The 14,899-nt window shown below is 38.7% G+C and overlaps 2 protein-coding genes across 2 annotated transcripts; one reads left to right on the top strand and one right to left on the bottom strand.

The window, feature by feature from the left end:
- The first annotated feature begins 90 nt into the window (after positions 1 to 90).
- Positions 91 to 3,364, top strand: LOC117570324 (dymeclin). The gene is made up of 5 exons (XM_034251865.2): positions 91 to 574; positions 631 to 1,819; positions 1,878 to 2,375; positions 2,439 to 2,561; positions 2,617 to 3,364. The coding sequence occupies exons 1-5, from the start codon at positions 432 to 434 to the stop codon at positions 2,764 to 2,766; spliced, it is 2,103 nt and encodes a 700-aa protein (XP_034107756.1). The 5' UTR covers positions 91 to 431; the 3' UTR covers positions 2,767 to 3,364.
- Positions 3,365 to 7,150: 3,786 nt separating this feature from the next.
- Positions 7,151 to 8,029, bottom strand: LOC117568857 (PI-stichotoxin-Hcr2e). Its single transcript, XM_034249737.2, has one exon. It carries the CDS (start codon positions 7,840 to 7,842, stop codon positions 7,507 to 7,509), a length of 336 nt encoding a protein of 111 aa, XP_034105628.1. The 5' UTR covers positions 7,843 to 8,029; the 3' UTR covers positions 7,151 to 7,506.
- Positions 8,030 to 14,899: the final 6,870 nt, after the last annotated feature.

The following is a 14,899-nucleotide window of genomic DNA, read 5'->3' as shown; positions in this document are numbered from 1 at the left end:
TGAACTATTTTGTAATGAGCTGCCTTTGAGATTAATTTCAGTTGATCATTTATATACTTATTAATTATGCAAATTTTATAATAATTATGTAAATTGTTCTGTTTAAGATTTTTAAAGGTTTGTACGGTTTTAACTACAGGTACAGTTAAATGAACTACTAAACTATCGCACCAAAGTTAGCACTTGCGGCGATATATGCAGTGTTGCGAAACGCACACAAAAAACATATGAGAGAAAGAAAAAAAACACATACAAATAAATGGGTGACGTGCCTAGTGCCAACTCGTTGAATTGTTATTATTTGTGAATTGAAAATAGGCCGAGTGCCCTGGCAAGTGGCAACAAATGCGCTAGGCAACTCCAAGCCAGACACTAGACCAGCAGCAGCAGCGACAGAGCGGAGAATTGTGTTTGCGGAGACAAAAACAAATATGGGCATTAACGTCAGCAGAAATGCCGACTTGGCGTCAAATGAGTTTCTTTTGCGGTTTGTGGGACGCCAGCACATTGCCCACGATGATGAGGCCTTCTGGAACGGTCTTCTCAACTACAATATTGTGATGCCCGAGAACAGGTAACATCAAAAAACAGTAGCAACGGTGAAAACAACTCAATTGTTAATCTTTGCAGTCAGGATCAGCTGAGTTTGGACTCGAGGCTGGAGACACTATGCCAATCGTTTATTGGCAACAATCTGAAGACAGGCAACTTTGGCTCGCTCATTACCGTCTTTCTGGAGAAAGCCACCGAGCTGTTGTCACTCTCGGATCAGGAGAGCAACATGCATGTGTGGCAGACGTTCAATGCGCTCTTTATCATACGTACATTGATCAAATATATCAACGAGACGGCATCGGAGTTTCAGCTGCTACAGCACTTTGAGGCCATGCCCAGCGCTGAGCTGCTAAAGGCCGCCGAGGAGCAACAACAGCAACAGGATACGGCAACCATTGCCATAGAGGCTATCGAAAATCCACCATTGGCCGCTCTCATTGTGGACGGCGCCAAGTTTGAGACATTCATTGATGCGCTTGTGAATCTGATTGTTGTCATACCCGTCAAGGAGTTCACCTACCATCTGCATCTGGAGTCGGTGAATACTCTAATCACGCTGCTGGCCGTGCATCTGTTTGCCCAGCAACAGCAGCCGAGCAGCCCGGATAAATCGATCGTCTTTCGCACCATCTACAAGTGTCAGCATGCCAATGTGCTGATGTCGGCGCTGTTGCATTTCGTGGCACGCATGGTTGAGGTGCCGCACACCATGTTCGGCTCCAGTTCGGCGGGCTCCTTTGTCTTTGGCATTGCCGAATCGTTGCTCTCCATTTTCACGTTTCGCAAGCAACAGGATGTCCTCAAGACGACCAATGCCACGGGTGGCGAGTTGTCGCAACAGTTTCGCACTCACTATCCTCTGGCTAATCAGAGTCTACTGTTGATCTTGGTACTGACGAATCATTGCACCGCCCAGGACAATGCGTATCGTAACAGTTTGTTTGGGTGTGCCGACTCCAAGGACTCGCCCAAACAGAGCAGCGGTGCTGTTTCCTTTCAAATTGACTTCTCCGCAGTGTATGAAACGCTGTGCCGCATTGTGACCATCGATCAGGCCACGTTGCTGCTGTACTTGCTGTTGCATCGAAATGAACGCTTCTATCGGTTTGTCATGCAGCAGCCGGATCTGGAGCAGCTGGTGATACCCATACTGCAGACGCTGTACAATGCACCCGATAGCAATTCACATCACATTTACATGTCGCTCATTGTGCTGCTCATTCTCAGCGAGGACGAGGGCTTCAACAAGAACGTGCACACGATTGTAAGTTGCTCTCGAATATGGTTCAGAATATGCCTTTACTAACGTCTTCCATTTCCAGCTGCTGAAGAACATTAGTTGGTACACGGAGCGCACCATATCGGAGATATCGCTGGGCGGCATTTTAATACTGATTGTCATACGCACGATTCAGTACAATATGCTAAAGATGCGGGACAAGTATTTGCACACCAATTGCCTGGCCGCATTGGCCAACATGTCCGGACACTTCCGATCACTGCATCCGTATGTGGCACAGCGTCTGGTATCGCTGTTTGAGACGCTGGCGCGTAAACACACACGACTGGATGCCCAGTTGAAGGAGCCAGCGGATAGTGCCGTCTTTGTGAATGTATCGACAACGCCCGAGGACATGATGCAGGATTTGAGTGTGCTGGAGGAAGTGCTGCGCATGGTGTTGGAAATCTTAAACTCCTGCCTTACAAATCAGTTGGTCTATTGTCCCAATCTTGTCTATACGCTGCTGTACAAGCGCAGCGTCTTCGAGGGCTTCCGCAGCCATCATGCGTTTCAAGATGTCATACAAAATATCGATATGGTGAGTGTTAGCGTGATATCTGCTTTATGACTCATGACTCACATTAATTGCTTTTATCTGCAGGTGGTTGGCTTCTTCTCGTCGCGTTTGCAACGTGTACAAGAGCAACGTGGCGAATTGGGAGTAAATGAGGTGCTCGAGGTGATATCGAAAGGCGCCAGCCAATGGTCCAGCGATCGACTGCGGGTGAGTAACTAATTAAATTGAATTATTGCTTATATTAAAAGAGTTCTTTTCATAGAAATTTCCGGATCTGAAGTTTAAGTACGTCGAGGAGGATGCGCCCGAGGAGTTCTTCATTCCATATGTGTGGACGCTGGTCTGCAAATACGGTTGCGTGCACTTCAGCTCCGAGAGCATTAAGAGTGTCACCACAGACATTGCCTGCTAATATAAGACCACTCTTCACTCCACGCTCTACGTTCTTCTACGTTCGCCCACTTCCCTACAATTACTTATCCACATACGCTGTTCCGCTTTTATTTGCTTTTTTAGTCTATGTCTTAACAAATTATGTGTAATCCCAGCTAAAAACGAGAGGGAGCCTGGCTCGCTCCGCTCTGATTACCGTCAAGCCAAATGGTCGAAACATAAGCGATACCTAATAGAGAAAAACAAAGTAACGTTGACGTTAAAGTATCCTCTCGATGAACTAATGATAATACATAGAACTAGGCTGCAGAGCATAAACGAAATCAACAAATATAAACATAATAATAATTAATAATAAAATACATATTTTGCTACCGCTAAAAACAGTTCAGATAGTTGAGGATGAAAAAAAGTTAAGCTCCGATAACGATTGTACTAATCAAATAAAGACAACAGCAAAACGATATAAATATTATTGATAAATTAAATTACAAATTTAAAGAGAAAACAAAAATTGAATATATACATATATATTTACATTGTGTATGTTAGTTATAATGAATATATATTATTGTATTTAGCAATTGGAAAAGATCGATAAATTAAATATTAACACGAGTTGATGAAGTTTCACAGTATGTTTCCATTCTCTATTTTATATCGTGTCTTTAGATAAGCCCTCCTTATCTACTTTCCACCTTACTTAAAAGTTATTCCCATGCGTTGGGGGCTTTTTGTTGCCTTCTCTTTATCTAGAGCTAGATATGAGGACAGCTGCTTCGATGCATTGATGGGCAGCCACTTGAGCAGACAGGAAATTACCTCCAATAATGCCTATGCCTATTTACGCCTCATTATGCATATTTACATTATCAGCTGTAAAAATAACAACAACAGCAACAACATCAACGTCAACAATATCATTGACAATAACAATGCATTCGTCATGTCTGTAAGTGTTTTCCCCAATATCAACGACAATATAAATAACCTAGCAAGAAGAAGACGCTGGTTGGCGACCCTTGTGTAGACCGAACATTATATACTCTTTGCTATCTAAATTGAAATCAGCAAAACTGTCACGAATTCGAGGGTCGCACTTAGTTGTTGTGTTGTAAATTTATTGTAATTTATTTTGGAATAGTTTTTCGAAATGTGTTTTTTGTGGATCTTTCTGTATTTAATCATATAAATATATATATATATATTTTCATTTCAAAATACATACAACTTTTTAATATCCCAAATCCTTCCATTTTGAAATTTCTTAGACTCTTACTACCATTTCATTTTAACTAAAATACCATCTATGTTTTTAACACATATCTTTTTTTTAGTTAGTTACGTCTTTGCAACCTGTTATCGTAAAAGTGTGTTAGGGTATCGTAAGGGACTTTTACTGCCAACGTAAAAAGTTCGTTGACTTTTGTCGCTGATGTCGTCGTCGTCACATTTTAACATAGACACAAACCCGCAGGGGGGCGGGGCGCTTTGTGGTCGGCTGACTTTAGTTGTTGTTATGGTTGTTGTTTATATATATTTTTGTTGCATTTTTTTGTGCAGTTTTTGTGTTCGCTACGTGCTTTCAATAAATGAATTGCAACGGCAAAAGCAAAAACATAAAAAATTACAAACAAGAAAAAATCATAAAACATTAAACAAAATTTATTTGCTGTTCATTAGTTGTTTGTTGTTTGTGTTTTTGTTGCTGCTGCTGCTCAACGCGGAAAATTTGTTATTGTGCATTTTCATACAAGTTGAGAGTTGTTGTTGTTGTTGTTGATGGTGCGCTTAACGCATTTTAATTAATTTTTCTACACACAACAAATGTTTTCAAATTTCCTAGCGTGCCCCGAATTGTTGTTGTTTTTGTTGCCTACTAATGTTGTTGGCCGCTATGCAGGTTAAAACGGTTTATTGACTTCACTCGCCCGCATTTTGTTCAAGCCATTTGTTTTTGCCAATTTCAATTTGGCAATTGGCCACTAACAACGCTAAATAGACACGATTGTGTTGAATTCTTGACCAATTCCACGTGAAGAATTTGCCAGAATTTATAAGAATTCGCTTAGCGAAGTTCGCAACCAAAAATCCAATTGCGAAAATTCTCCGTTAAAAATAAATCGTTGCGCATGCGCCAAACGAAAATCGTGAGAGAAACAGAGACAACAACAACAACAATAACAACAATTATTGTGGAGACCGAAATCAATGTGAGTTAAGCTTGAGCTTGATTGGATTTGGAGTTGGACTCGGTTTCGGACCCGACTGGACTGAAAACGTGAGCAGACCAAATACTTGATGTATGTATGTATGTGTGTATGAGTGTGTGTGTGTGCGTGTGTGGAGTGCAATAAATGCGGGCCCCTCGCAACGCCCCTGGGCGCCCCCCTTTTGGTGCTAGTAAATTACAAATTATTGTGCAAAGTCCGCCTCATTGTGAATTAATAAAGCCAACAACAATATTATGACATAAATATTGGCAAAAACCAAAAACTACAAAAAAATAAATGGCAGAAAATGAAAACGAAATAAGAGCATAATGGCAAACATAAGCCCGCATTTTGAATGGGCCTACAACTGGACGTGATCTTTGTTACATAGTTATATATTCATGTCATCTAACGGTCATTGATCCAACACATATAGTATGTGTGTTCGCAAAGAAAAAGAAAAACAAACCCGCAGATTAGTTATTGGGTTCAAATTGAACCGCGTTTGGCCCGCAGCTTCAGCTCAGGTCGAGTGAATGAATGAGTTACATTTGTTTTGCCCATTTGCCCTGAGGTTTGCCCTCGCTTTCGGTTTCGCTTCAAAGACCACGAGATTCGCGCAGAAAGAGAGACAAATTATGTTTTATGTTTATTGCCAATCGATTTAACATAAATTCGCACCTTTCAATTGTTTATGTTTACTCTTGTCACGGTCCGGTTTGACGTCCATCTCCGTCCGTCCGTCTGTCTGTCCGTCTCTGTTTGTCTTGTTGCTGGTTGTATTTTTACCGCTGACGTCTTGTAGTGGTTTACCTAGACCCAACTAGACATCCATTGACAATCTATCCATCCAGTCATCGAGCCAGTCATCTTTGGCGTGTGACCTTTGCTGCTATTGATCTGGTTTGCTTACCGATCTCATTTTGTTTGCTATTCGCCAACAATTTTTTCTATTTCTGTTTGTTTGCCCGTTTGTTTTGGCCCCTAAGAAATGATTTTTGTTTTTTTTTTTTTTTTGCCATTCGACTTGGGCCATTTCCAAGTGAAATCTATGAAAGTTGCACTGCGACTCGATCGCTCTCCTCCATTGTCCATTGTGACTAGCCTCCAGCATTACTGGAAATCAATCAATTCGATTTGCATAATCGTTTCATTTATTAATCTACATATAGTAGGCTGTTGTTAATGATCTCAGACAGCAGCAGACAGCTGAGAAGCCATAACAATTGCTTCACACAATTACAAGCGAGTTTTTTGCTAAGCCTATTTCACTGTATACAAGTAATTAGATCGCTAGCTAAATGTTGTGCTAAGTGTTTATAGTCAGCAGTAGTAATTGCAAAATACTACAAGAAACTACTGGAGAATTCCAGCGGTTTCCATTGAGTTACTATTCGACTTTTAAATGCTCTGCGGTGGTAGAAATGAATTAAAATACAATTAAAATAGTTTTAATAGAATTTATCATTAAATCTAACTTAATCTACTTAATTTAAAAAGATTTAGACTCTCTGAGGAAACATGGAGGAATTTTGATTTGAAATGTTTGGAATAATAAGTACGAAAGCTACTATCGATTTTAAATAAGAGTAAAACAGTGCGGTATTATACTTAAAATATGCCGAATTAATGAAAAAAGGCTTTATTGGTATATTGATATAGTACTGCATTCAAAAAATACCATACTTAACATATCAGAGTGTCAGATATACGGAATGCTATATTTACTTAACATACCTGATTGTCAGATATATTGAAGGTTATATTTGGTATACTGATATAGTACTCCATTTAGAATATACAATAGAATACTTAACATACCAGATTGTCAGCCAAAAACCCAATTACAGATTTTTCTATACAAAAGTATTCCTTAAGTAATTTCTTTTTCAATTTGATCGCTTTATAAAATAAAAAAAATGAGAATATTATAGTATTGATACTTTATTATATTTAAAATTATTATCCAATTACCTACAATCAATTACCAAAAAGATAAATAAAAATATGTCTATTCATTTGTTTGGAATGTTTTGATTACTAAATATGCTTAGAGGAAGTTCGTTTTTATATATCAAGTTAAAATTGACATTTAACATTGCAATTCAACAACAAACTTAATATTTTGCAGAAAACAACAAAACTCTAAACTATCCTCCATCGGTTTAAAGTAAATAATAAAATAGGTTTTTTAGTTTTATAAAAAATGTTTTATGTATTTTATTTCATCATGAATAATTATCACAATAACTTAAGAGCTACGCAAGTGTTGAACACCTTATGTAAAGCAATAGAAAATGATGCATGAAATTACTTACAAAATAAGAAACTGCATAAATATTAAGAGAAATATTGCAAGACAGTTGCTTAATGAATAATGTGTGTTGTTGTTGTGTGTGTTTGTGTGAATGTGAATGTGTTTTATAAGTAAATGCTGCCTTCGATTCGGGTGAAAGAAAAGCATGCGCCTTTGGCAACGCCGGCTAATCGGAAACGGAAACACCGACCAGCAGAACTCCCATCAAATTTCCCTTCGAAATTTCCCTCTACATGCCTTCGCAAGTGGCCATGCACGTCTTGTAGCTGGGGAAATTGTTTTCGTTGCCATCGCAGCCACCAAATTTGAATTCCACACACTTTTTCTGCTCCGGATCGTATCGCCATCTGGGGATCAAGGCACGACAAACACCTTTACGGGCTGGCATCATGCAGAATTGCTCGGGATGCGTGTTGCGTCCAGTGTTCGCCACATCGTCCAGGGAGATGGCATCGAAGAAGTCGCTGACATCATCGTACAGATCCATGGGACGCGCCTGACACGCCACCAATAGCATCATCAACACCATCACCACGACTCCAAAGACTTTCAGCTGGGCACACATTCCGGTTCGATTCAAATACGGATTTTTGGCACGAGAATACGCGAATTTATTTAGTTGAGTTTATTTATGTGATCTATGATCTGCGGCGGCTTTCTTTCTTTTGCTGCGTTTACTTTGTTTTTTTCTTGTATTTTGTTTTGGTTTCTACCGTGAGCTCTTCATCAACGACTGGCGACTGACTGATTGCATTACAAGAGTCGCATTTGGTTTTATACCAGGAACGTGACGTGACTGTTGTCTCGCGCCGTCGCAACGTTCGATCGGATGGTCGAATGCTTTACTCTCGGCCCCTCGATTCACAACAATTCGCATAACTCATGTTAACTCTTGGCTCTTAACACGCTCTTTACTCTTTATCTCTTTTTACACTGAGCATAAAGTGGCCAGATCGACAAAAACATGAAGGTTTTACAATTTTAATTTTGTAAAGTATTAAATTGGAATGTCATATATTTAATGATTCTGGTAACTAAATCTACACTCAAAATATAAATAGAAGAAGTTATTATATAGTATTCCCTTTGTAAGAACTGATTGAAGTAAGAAATTGTAAATTAGGAATTATAGTATATAAAATGAAATGCATAAATTTAGGAAACCTTATAAAAAGCCTTTTTATGTTGTATGATATTATATTGAAATACAAAAAAAAATAATAATTTAGTTTCTTTAAATCAAATGTATTGCAAGAATATGCTTGAAAAAAATGTAAAAATGTATATAGATATATATAAATTTAGATGTATGAATATAGTAAGTCATAAAAACCAATAAAAATCAATTTAACTTTGACAACTAAATCAACGCTCACATTAAACCTTAAAATATGAAATACTTTAAAATGAAAAATTTATTTAATGTAATATAGGATGGATGAGTTTTTGTGATACTTATTTACAAATCCAGCAATCTTTAAAAAAACTGAATAATTAAAATTATGTAAAAATATTAAGATCAAATTAGATGAATAATTTACTAAATGTCCCTTAAAACTAGCATTCACATCAATTAATCCTTAACCTCACTAAGTTTAATCAAATTAAACTTAAAATATAAATTGCGTTAAATTGGAAGGGTTGTTTAGTGTAATATACTAAGCAATGAAGGTGTTGCAACATTTGCAACAATCCTTTATTGAAATTAAAAATTAAGATTATGTAGTACAACAAAATTAACATCAAATTAGGCGTAGGAATCAAATCAATTAAACTTTTGTATTAAAGGATTTAATTATGCTTTAAATTAGATAATTACAACTGAAGAATATTCAATTGCCCAATAACTAATAAATAACACATGTGTCTAAATCGAATGTGTAAAATGAATTTATTTAGAAACATTTAAAGCCTGTCCGAAGTTAACGCTGTGTTGCAGCCATTGATGGCTAGAAATGTAAGCGAACCACTTGCTGCGTTCAAAGTATTACTTGGATAATAAAATAAACAATTTTATTGCTGTTGACTCATTTGAGAATTGTCTGTCCGCCCGTCTGTCCGCCCGTCTGTCTGTCTGTTGTGTGTAAGCTCGTATTGGCCAGTTCAGCTTCAACTTGAGAGCATGAGGAACGTGCCCTGAACGAAGTCGCAGCTAAAGCTGAGCAAGCCAGCAAGGATGATGCTGATGATGACGATGGCAGCAGTGGAAAGCAACAGTCAGCGCCCAGTGGCATTAATTTGTGCAATTGCCTTGGCCGTGCCGTACAACGTAACGCACATACATAGATAAGCAGAGTAGAGGAGGAGGCGGCAGTAAGATACCAGTGAACAGGTAACAGGTAACAGGCAACATCTTGTTAGCTCGTACTCCGACTCCGATCCGCGTGTACTTCGTTGTACTCGTACTAGCTGAATGTTGCGTCTGCATTTGCTGCTGCTGCTTTTGTGGCCGTGATAAAAATTGCATGAGCATGCACTTGGCATTTTATGCTGCCTGCAACTTGCGCCCGTTGCTTCCGTTGGCAGACGTTCCCAAGTTGCAGTCAAATTTTCATTTTTCCGCTCACGTATTTCGATTAAATTCTCATTTTGGTCATAATTTTGCCGTTTTTACGTTTGCCTTGGCATTAACTTTTCTCACTCTCTTTATCTCTTTCTCTGTGTATCTCTCTTTCCCTTTCGCCCACACTCTATCACTCTCACTTCTCAGTGGTTTATGTTTGTTTCTCTTTCTCTGTGTGTGTGTGTGTTTTTAGCACTCTCCAGTTGGTCTGCGTTCTTTATGTGTGTAACGAAATCATCAAGTTTGTCCGAAATACATTTGGAAAATTAAAAGTTTTTAACTTGAAATCTCCCCATCTCTGGGCTAATACACGCATCGTGGTTGCCAATAGTTCGATTGTTTCGCCTTATTGTTGGTTGGCAACATACATAAATCAATTTGGTTTGCGCGACATTCTCCGCAGCTCCGGTTAGAGTTGGCAACTTTTTATTATTGCTGCATAAATCCGTTAACAAAGCCCAAGCACCTGCGGTCGCTCTCTCCCGCTCTCTCTCCCGTTCTCTCTATCGCTTTGCCTTGTCTTGGCTGTCTTTGGCTAATTTTCCCGGCACGCACACATTGGCACGTCACATTGGCAAATTCCCCATGAGCATTGAACAGTTGGCAGTCACAGGAGCAGCGCGCTCTGCTAAAGCTTAGCAATAAACTTTTGTTATGTGCGCGTAATAAATTGAAAAATAGTGCGCACAACTGCAGAGTTACACGCCCACACACACATGCATCCACCTCACATTCAACTGTTGCGCATATCCGTTCACATCTTCACCGTTAAATTGCTGTCCATGGAGAATGCAAATGCATGTAACATGTCTGACATCGAACCGATTTCCTTTTGCCGTCTAAAAGTATGCAACAGCTTTTGCGCAACTACAGGTTTGTAGTCGGGAGCAAAGCCAGCAATTTTATGTTGCATACTATTAGGCTGACGGTAATATTATTACTAGGCTGCATACGGTAGACAGCATAATTCCGTTAAGATATTAATTAAATAAAATCAATTGCCTAAACTATAATCAAAGCATCGACATCAAATATGAATTCCAAAAATGGCACTCCATACCTAATCTATGTGCAAAGCCAATAAAATCACACACACACACGCACACGCACATAGAGCGTTCGATGCAATAAAGCATATTGCAATAATTTTACTGCCGCAATGTAATTAAATTACTTAGCCGAGGCCCCCAGGAGCACACTGAATGCACTGAACAAATCCTTTTAAAACGGCCGTAAACGCGCCAGTGTCATGCCAGTGAATCCGAGGTGGATCCAATGGGATGCGTTATGCTCTGGGCATATTTTGCAGTAAAAGCCACCGCAATAACCGCTGTCAATATGCGGATTAACGCATCAATTACATGACCAGCCAGAGGGGGCACTCGCAACTGTATGAAGGGAGCACTTGGTGGCTCCAGGCTGGATATCGTGTTTATTAAATTTGTTCGTGTAAAAAAAGATGCGACTGTTGCATGCAGCAAAAATGTCATTTACGCTGTAATTTAATTAATTGCAAATTTTGCAATCAGACATCCAGCCGCACAATTGAGTTCCACCAGCAACAGCAGCAACAGCAACAGCTTGCCATCAAAAATAAAACAATTTGAATTCCATTTCGGGCAGCTGACGATGGCTCAAAGCCATTTACATTTATGATGCACCCTAAAAACTAAAAGTACAGCAAGAAAAATATAAAAAAGGAGTGTCGAAAAAAATAGAACGAGCAAAAGGAATTCCCCATTTAGCCAGGTCACTTGCAACTAAATTAATTCGATAATTGACTTCCACACTCTTGACTGCTTCTCCGGTCAGTTTTCGGTTCTCGCAGAGTTTTTTTTTTTTTGTTGCTGTGTCCTTTTGCCGGGTTGTCGCCCCGACATGGTTCGAAAGCTTCCATTTCGGCTCGTTTATTTTTTTATGTGCGGCGCACACAAAACATAAAAACGTCTGTTGCGTGTTGCATATGGAAAATTGCCAAAAGTGTAAGGGCGAAAGGGCGACGCAAAGAAGTCGCAAAAGGAAATGTAGCAAGTCGTAATGGCCTGACAGGGCCCAAAACACAAGCATCAAAAAAAAAAAAAAAAAAAAAAGAACTGAACGAAGGAGAAGGAAGGAAATTTGTACTTCAAGTTTGGCTGGCAGTTTTAATAGTTGTGCAAGTGCATGTGATTGCTTTATGAGCTTGGGATGAACTTGCCGGGCACGTGCCACGTGCCACTTGGTATTTAGTTAATTATACGAAATTAGCCAGTGCTGGCTGCACAAATTGATTGTCGGCATTCTTTTCATTCATTTTGAACAGTTTTACACAGTTTTTTTTAGAATTTACTTTAGTTTGAAATATCTTAACTTCAATTTAAGTATTTGCGAATGAAGAACACTCTGTTGTTAAATATTTGAGCAGAAACTGAGCTGTCAATTTGTTGATACATCGATAGCATTCTGTTTGTTTTCCTTAACAATTTTGAGCGTTTTAAGAAGTGAATGACAAGATCTATATTCAGTTTGCAGTTGACAATTTCAAATGAAATTGTTTTGTAAGGTTTCGTTCACCTTTTGGCAAATGCAGTTGAAAATTTGTCAGCTCTCAGCTGTCCAGCTCACACAGTTCTCATGTATATTTAATTTGATCAATTGGCGCAGCGTGTCACATAAATTCGCCCATTTTAGAAATGCACAAAAAGACACTAAATTTGCCGGTTGTTTGCCTTGGCAGGCAGACAAAACTGAAAACGAAATGGGCGACACTTGTGGACTTGTGAACGCCCATGGGCGAACGTCAGCCAACAGCTACGCCTTGACCTGTCCACGTAGCTCACATACGTCTCAACACCTTTGGCAAATGAAAAGAAATGGCCAAGACAGACGGCGATTCTATTGTGGAATGTGTATGCAACACATTCGATATTCTTACTTTTCTTTATTTTGTATATTTTTTTGTATTTGAGAATGCAACAATTTCCCTGTTGTGCACGTGCCTAGCATCCTCATTCTCATACTCATACTCATTTTCATTCCCAGTCAAAGTCTCATTCTCATTCTCGTGCTTGTTCTCATGCTGTTCCTTGTGGACCTGCTTGCCTGCCTGCAACTGACAACATACTTCAATGCAATTGCATTTAAATCAGTTGGCTATGCGTTGTGTCTGCCTGTCTTTCACTCGGTTTATTTGTGTTTGTGTGTTTCTCTGTGTGTGTGTGTGTGAGTCCTTCGTGTGTTGCTGCCATTGCCGTTGCGCTTCGTTCATAAATTATGCAAAATTTTTTGGAGTCAACATTATAGCCCACTGTGTGTGTGTGTGTGTTGTTGTTGTGCGGTTGGTGGCGTACGTTGTGCTCCATTTGTTCATTTCGAGACCAATAAAATGAAACATTTCAAAGTAGTAAATATGCAACCCATCGACATTTGCCCGTTGTCTGCGTCTGTGGCTCGTAAACTCGTTCGGCGTAGACGCTTTTCCCTCCTTTCCGCTCTCCCCCCCTCTCGTCACCCCTCGCAGTCAGCGCATCAGTAATTTTCTATTTTCTATTGCGCTTAATGAATTGCTTGTGTGCGGTTAGCAGCCCCAAGCATTTTGAATATGCATAAGCAAAACACTATGGAAATGCATTTAACTAAGTTTTTTCCTTTTCTCATTTCTTTTTTTTTTCTTTTGCTCTTCTCTACGCTTATTTTTTTTTTTGGTTTTTCACACAGCCGCCAGCGAAAATGCAACAACAATGCACAAAAGTTTTTGTTGGCTGTAACATAATATTTTACTCAAAGCGCACAAGAATATACACAAAAACAAAAAAAAAAAAATGTTTGGACGCAGCCCAAAAAACAACAAAAAATGAGTACGAAAAAAAAGAATAAGATAGCTGCAAAGTAAGAATAGAAAAACAAACGAAATGGCTCGTGCCATGTCATGTTTTTTGATGCACGCCCGCGCTGCCACAGTCGCTCTAGTGTCCAGTATCCTGTGTGTACTGTATCCTTTTTTTTTTGTTTTTTGTATTTTTCATTTTGTCGTGTCGCTCAGCATTTTTCCTTCCTTCTCCTGTGCGCAGAACACTCGGACAAGGCAAAAGTATTGAGGCATAAGTAAAAATTGCTGTAGCATTTGCTCACAAAACTGCTGCCGAGTTGACGATGTGGAAACTGGCAAGCTGGCAACTGAAAACTTTGGCAGTCTCAACTTTAAGCCCACGCAAGGCTTTCCAAACAGGAGCAAATTAAAGTCACAGCCTATGCGAATAATTGATTCATTGCAAATAAATGATATGCTGTGAGCATAAATACTGAGAAAAATCTTCCATCTCAATTTTATATTATTCTTTGATATATGAGGTTGCTTAAGCAAAATCAGTTTATAGAATTATTAACATTTTTAAAAAATATAAAACCAGTTTCCTCTCTTAATTCTTTTATGTATAATTTAATAATGTTGCCAAAAAAAAACACGTTTTTAGAAATATTTAAAATTTGTATAGCAGTAAAAATTCAATGTGGAATGGGAAATTCTAATTTCGATGGCATTTGATATATATTTCTTTAACACATAATTTGTTAAAAAGATTGCTTCATCTCTTCCACGGTAGTGGATAATCGTATAATTTAAATTATATTTTATATCATTAAATTTTAGATATTAAACCCAACTTTAAAAGTAGTTTAAAATGCTAATCATTATAAGAAAACATAAAGTAAAAAATAGAAAATAATGTATAACAAATGAAAAAAGTCTTTAGGCAAAACTTTAGTTGTCTTTGAAATTAGAGTCACTTGGGAATGTTTACTGTTGCTCACACACAGTTGAGAAGTGTAATCGCATATTTAATTTTGATGACTTTGTTCAATGAATTGGCGCTTCAGTCAAGCCGCAAAACTTTTAATCAAATGTGCTCGCTAATTACATTAGTTTCGACTGTTGCTCCATGCGGAGGAGTTGTTGTTGTTGTAGCTGCTGTGTTTGCTGTCGTTTGTTGACTGCACATTTGATTATTTTCAATTATTTCGAGCGCGCGCATTGTGCTGACTTTGGCATTGACTATACACACACGTATTCCCAAGTGGCGAT

This window comes from Drosophila albomicans, chromosome 3, assembly GCF_009650485.2.
Source record: "Drosophila albomicans strain 15112-1751.03 chromosome 3, ASM965048v2, whole genome shotgun sequence".
Lineage (NCBI taxonomy): Eukaryota > Metazoa > Arthropoda > Insecta > Diptera > Drosophilidae > Drosophila > Drosophila albomicans.
Note: the sequence above shows the minus strand (reverse complement) of the source record. Positions and strands in the feature narration are given on the sequence as shown.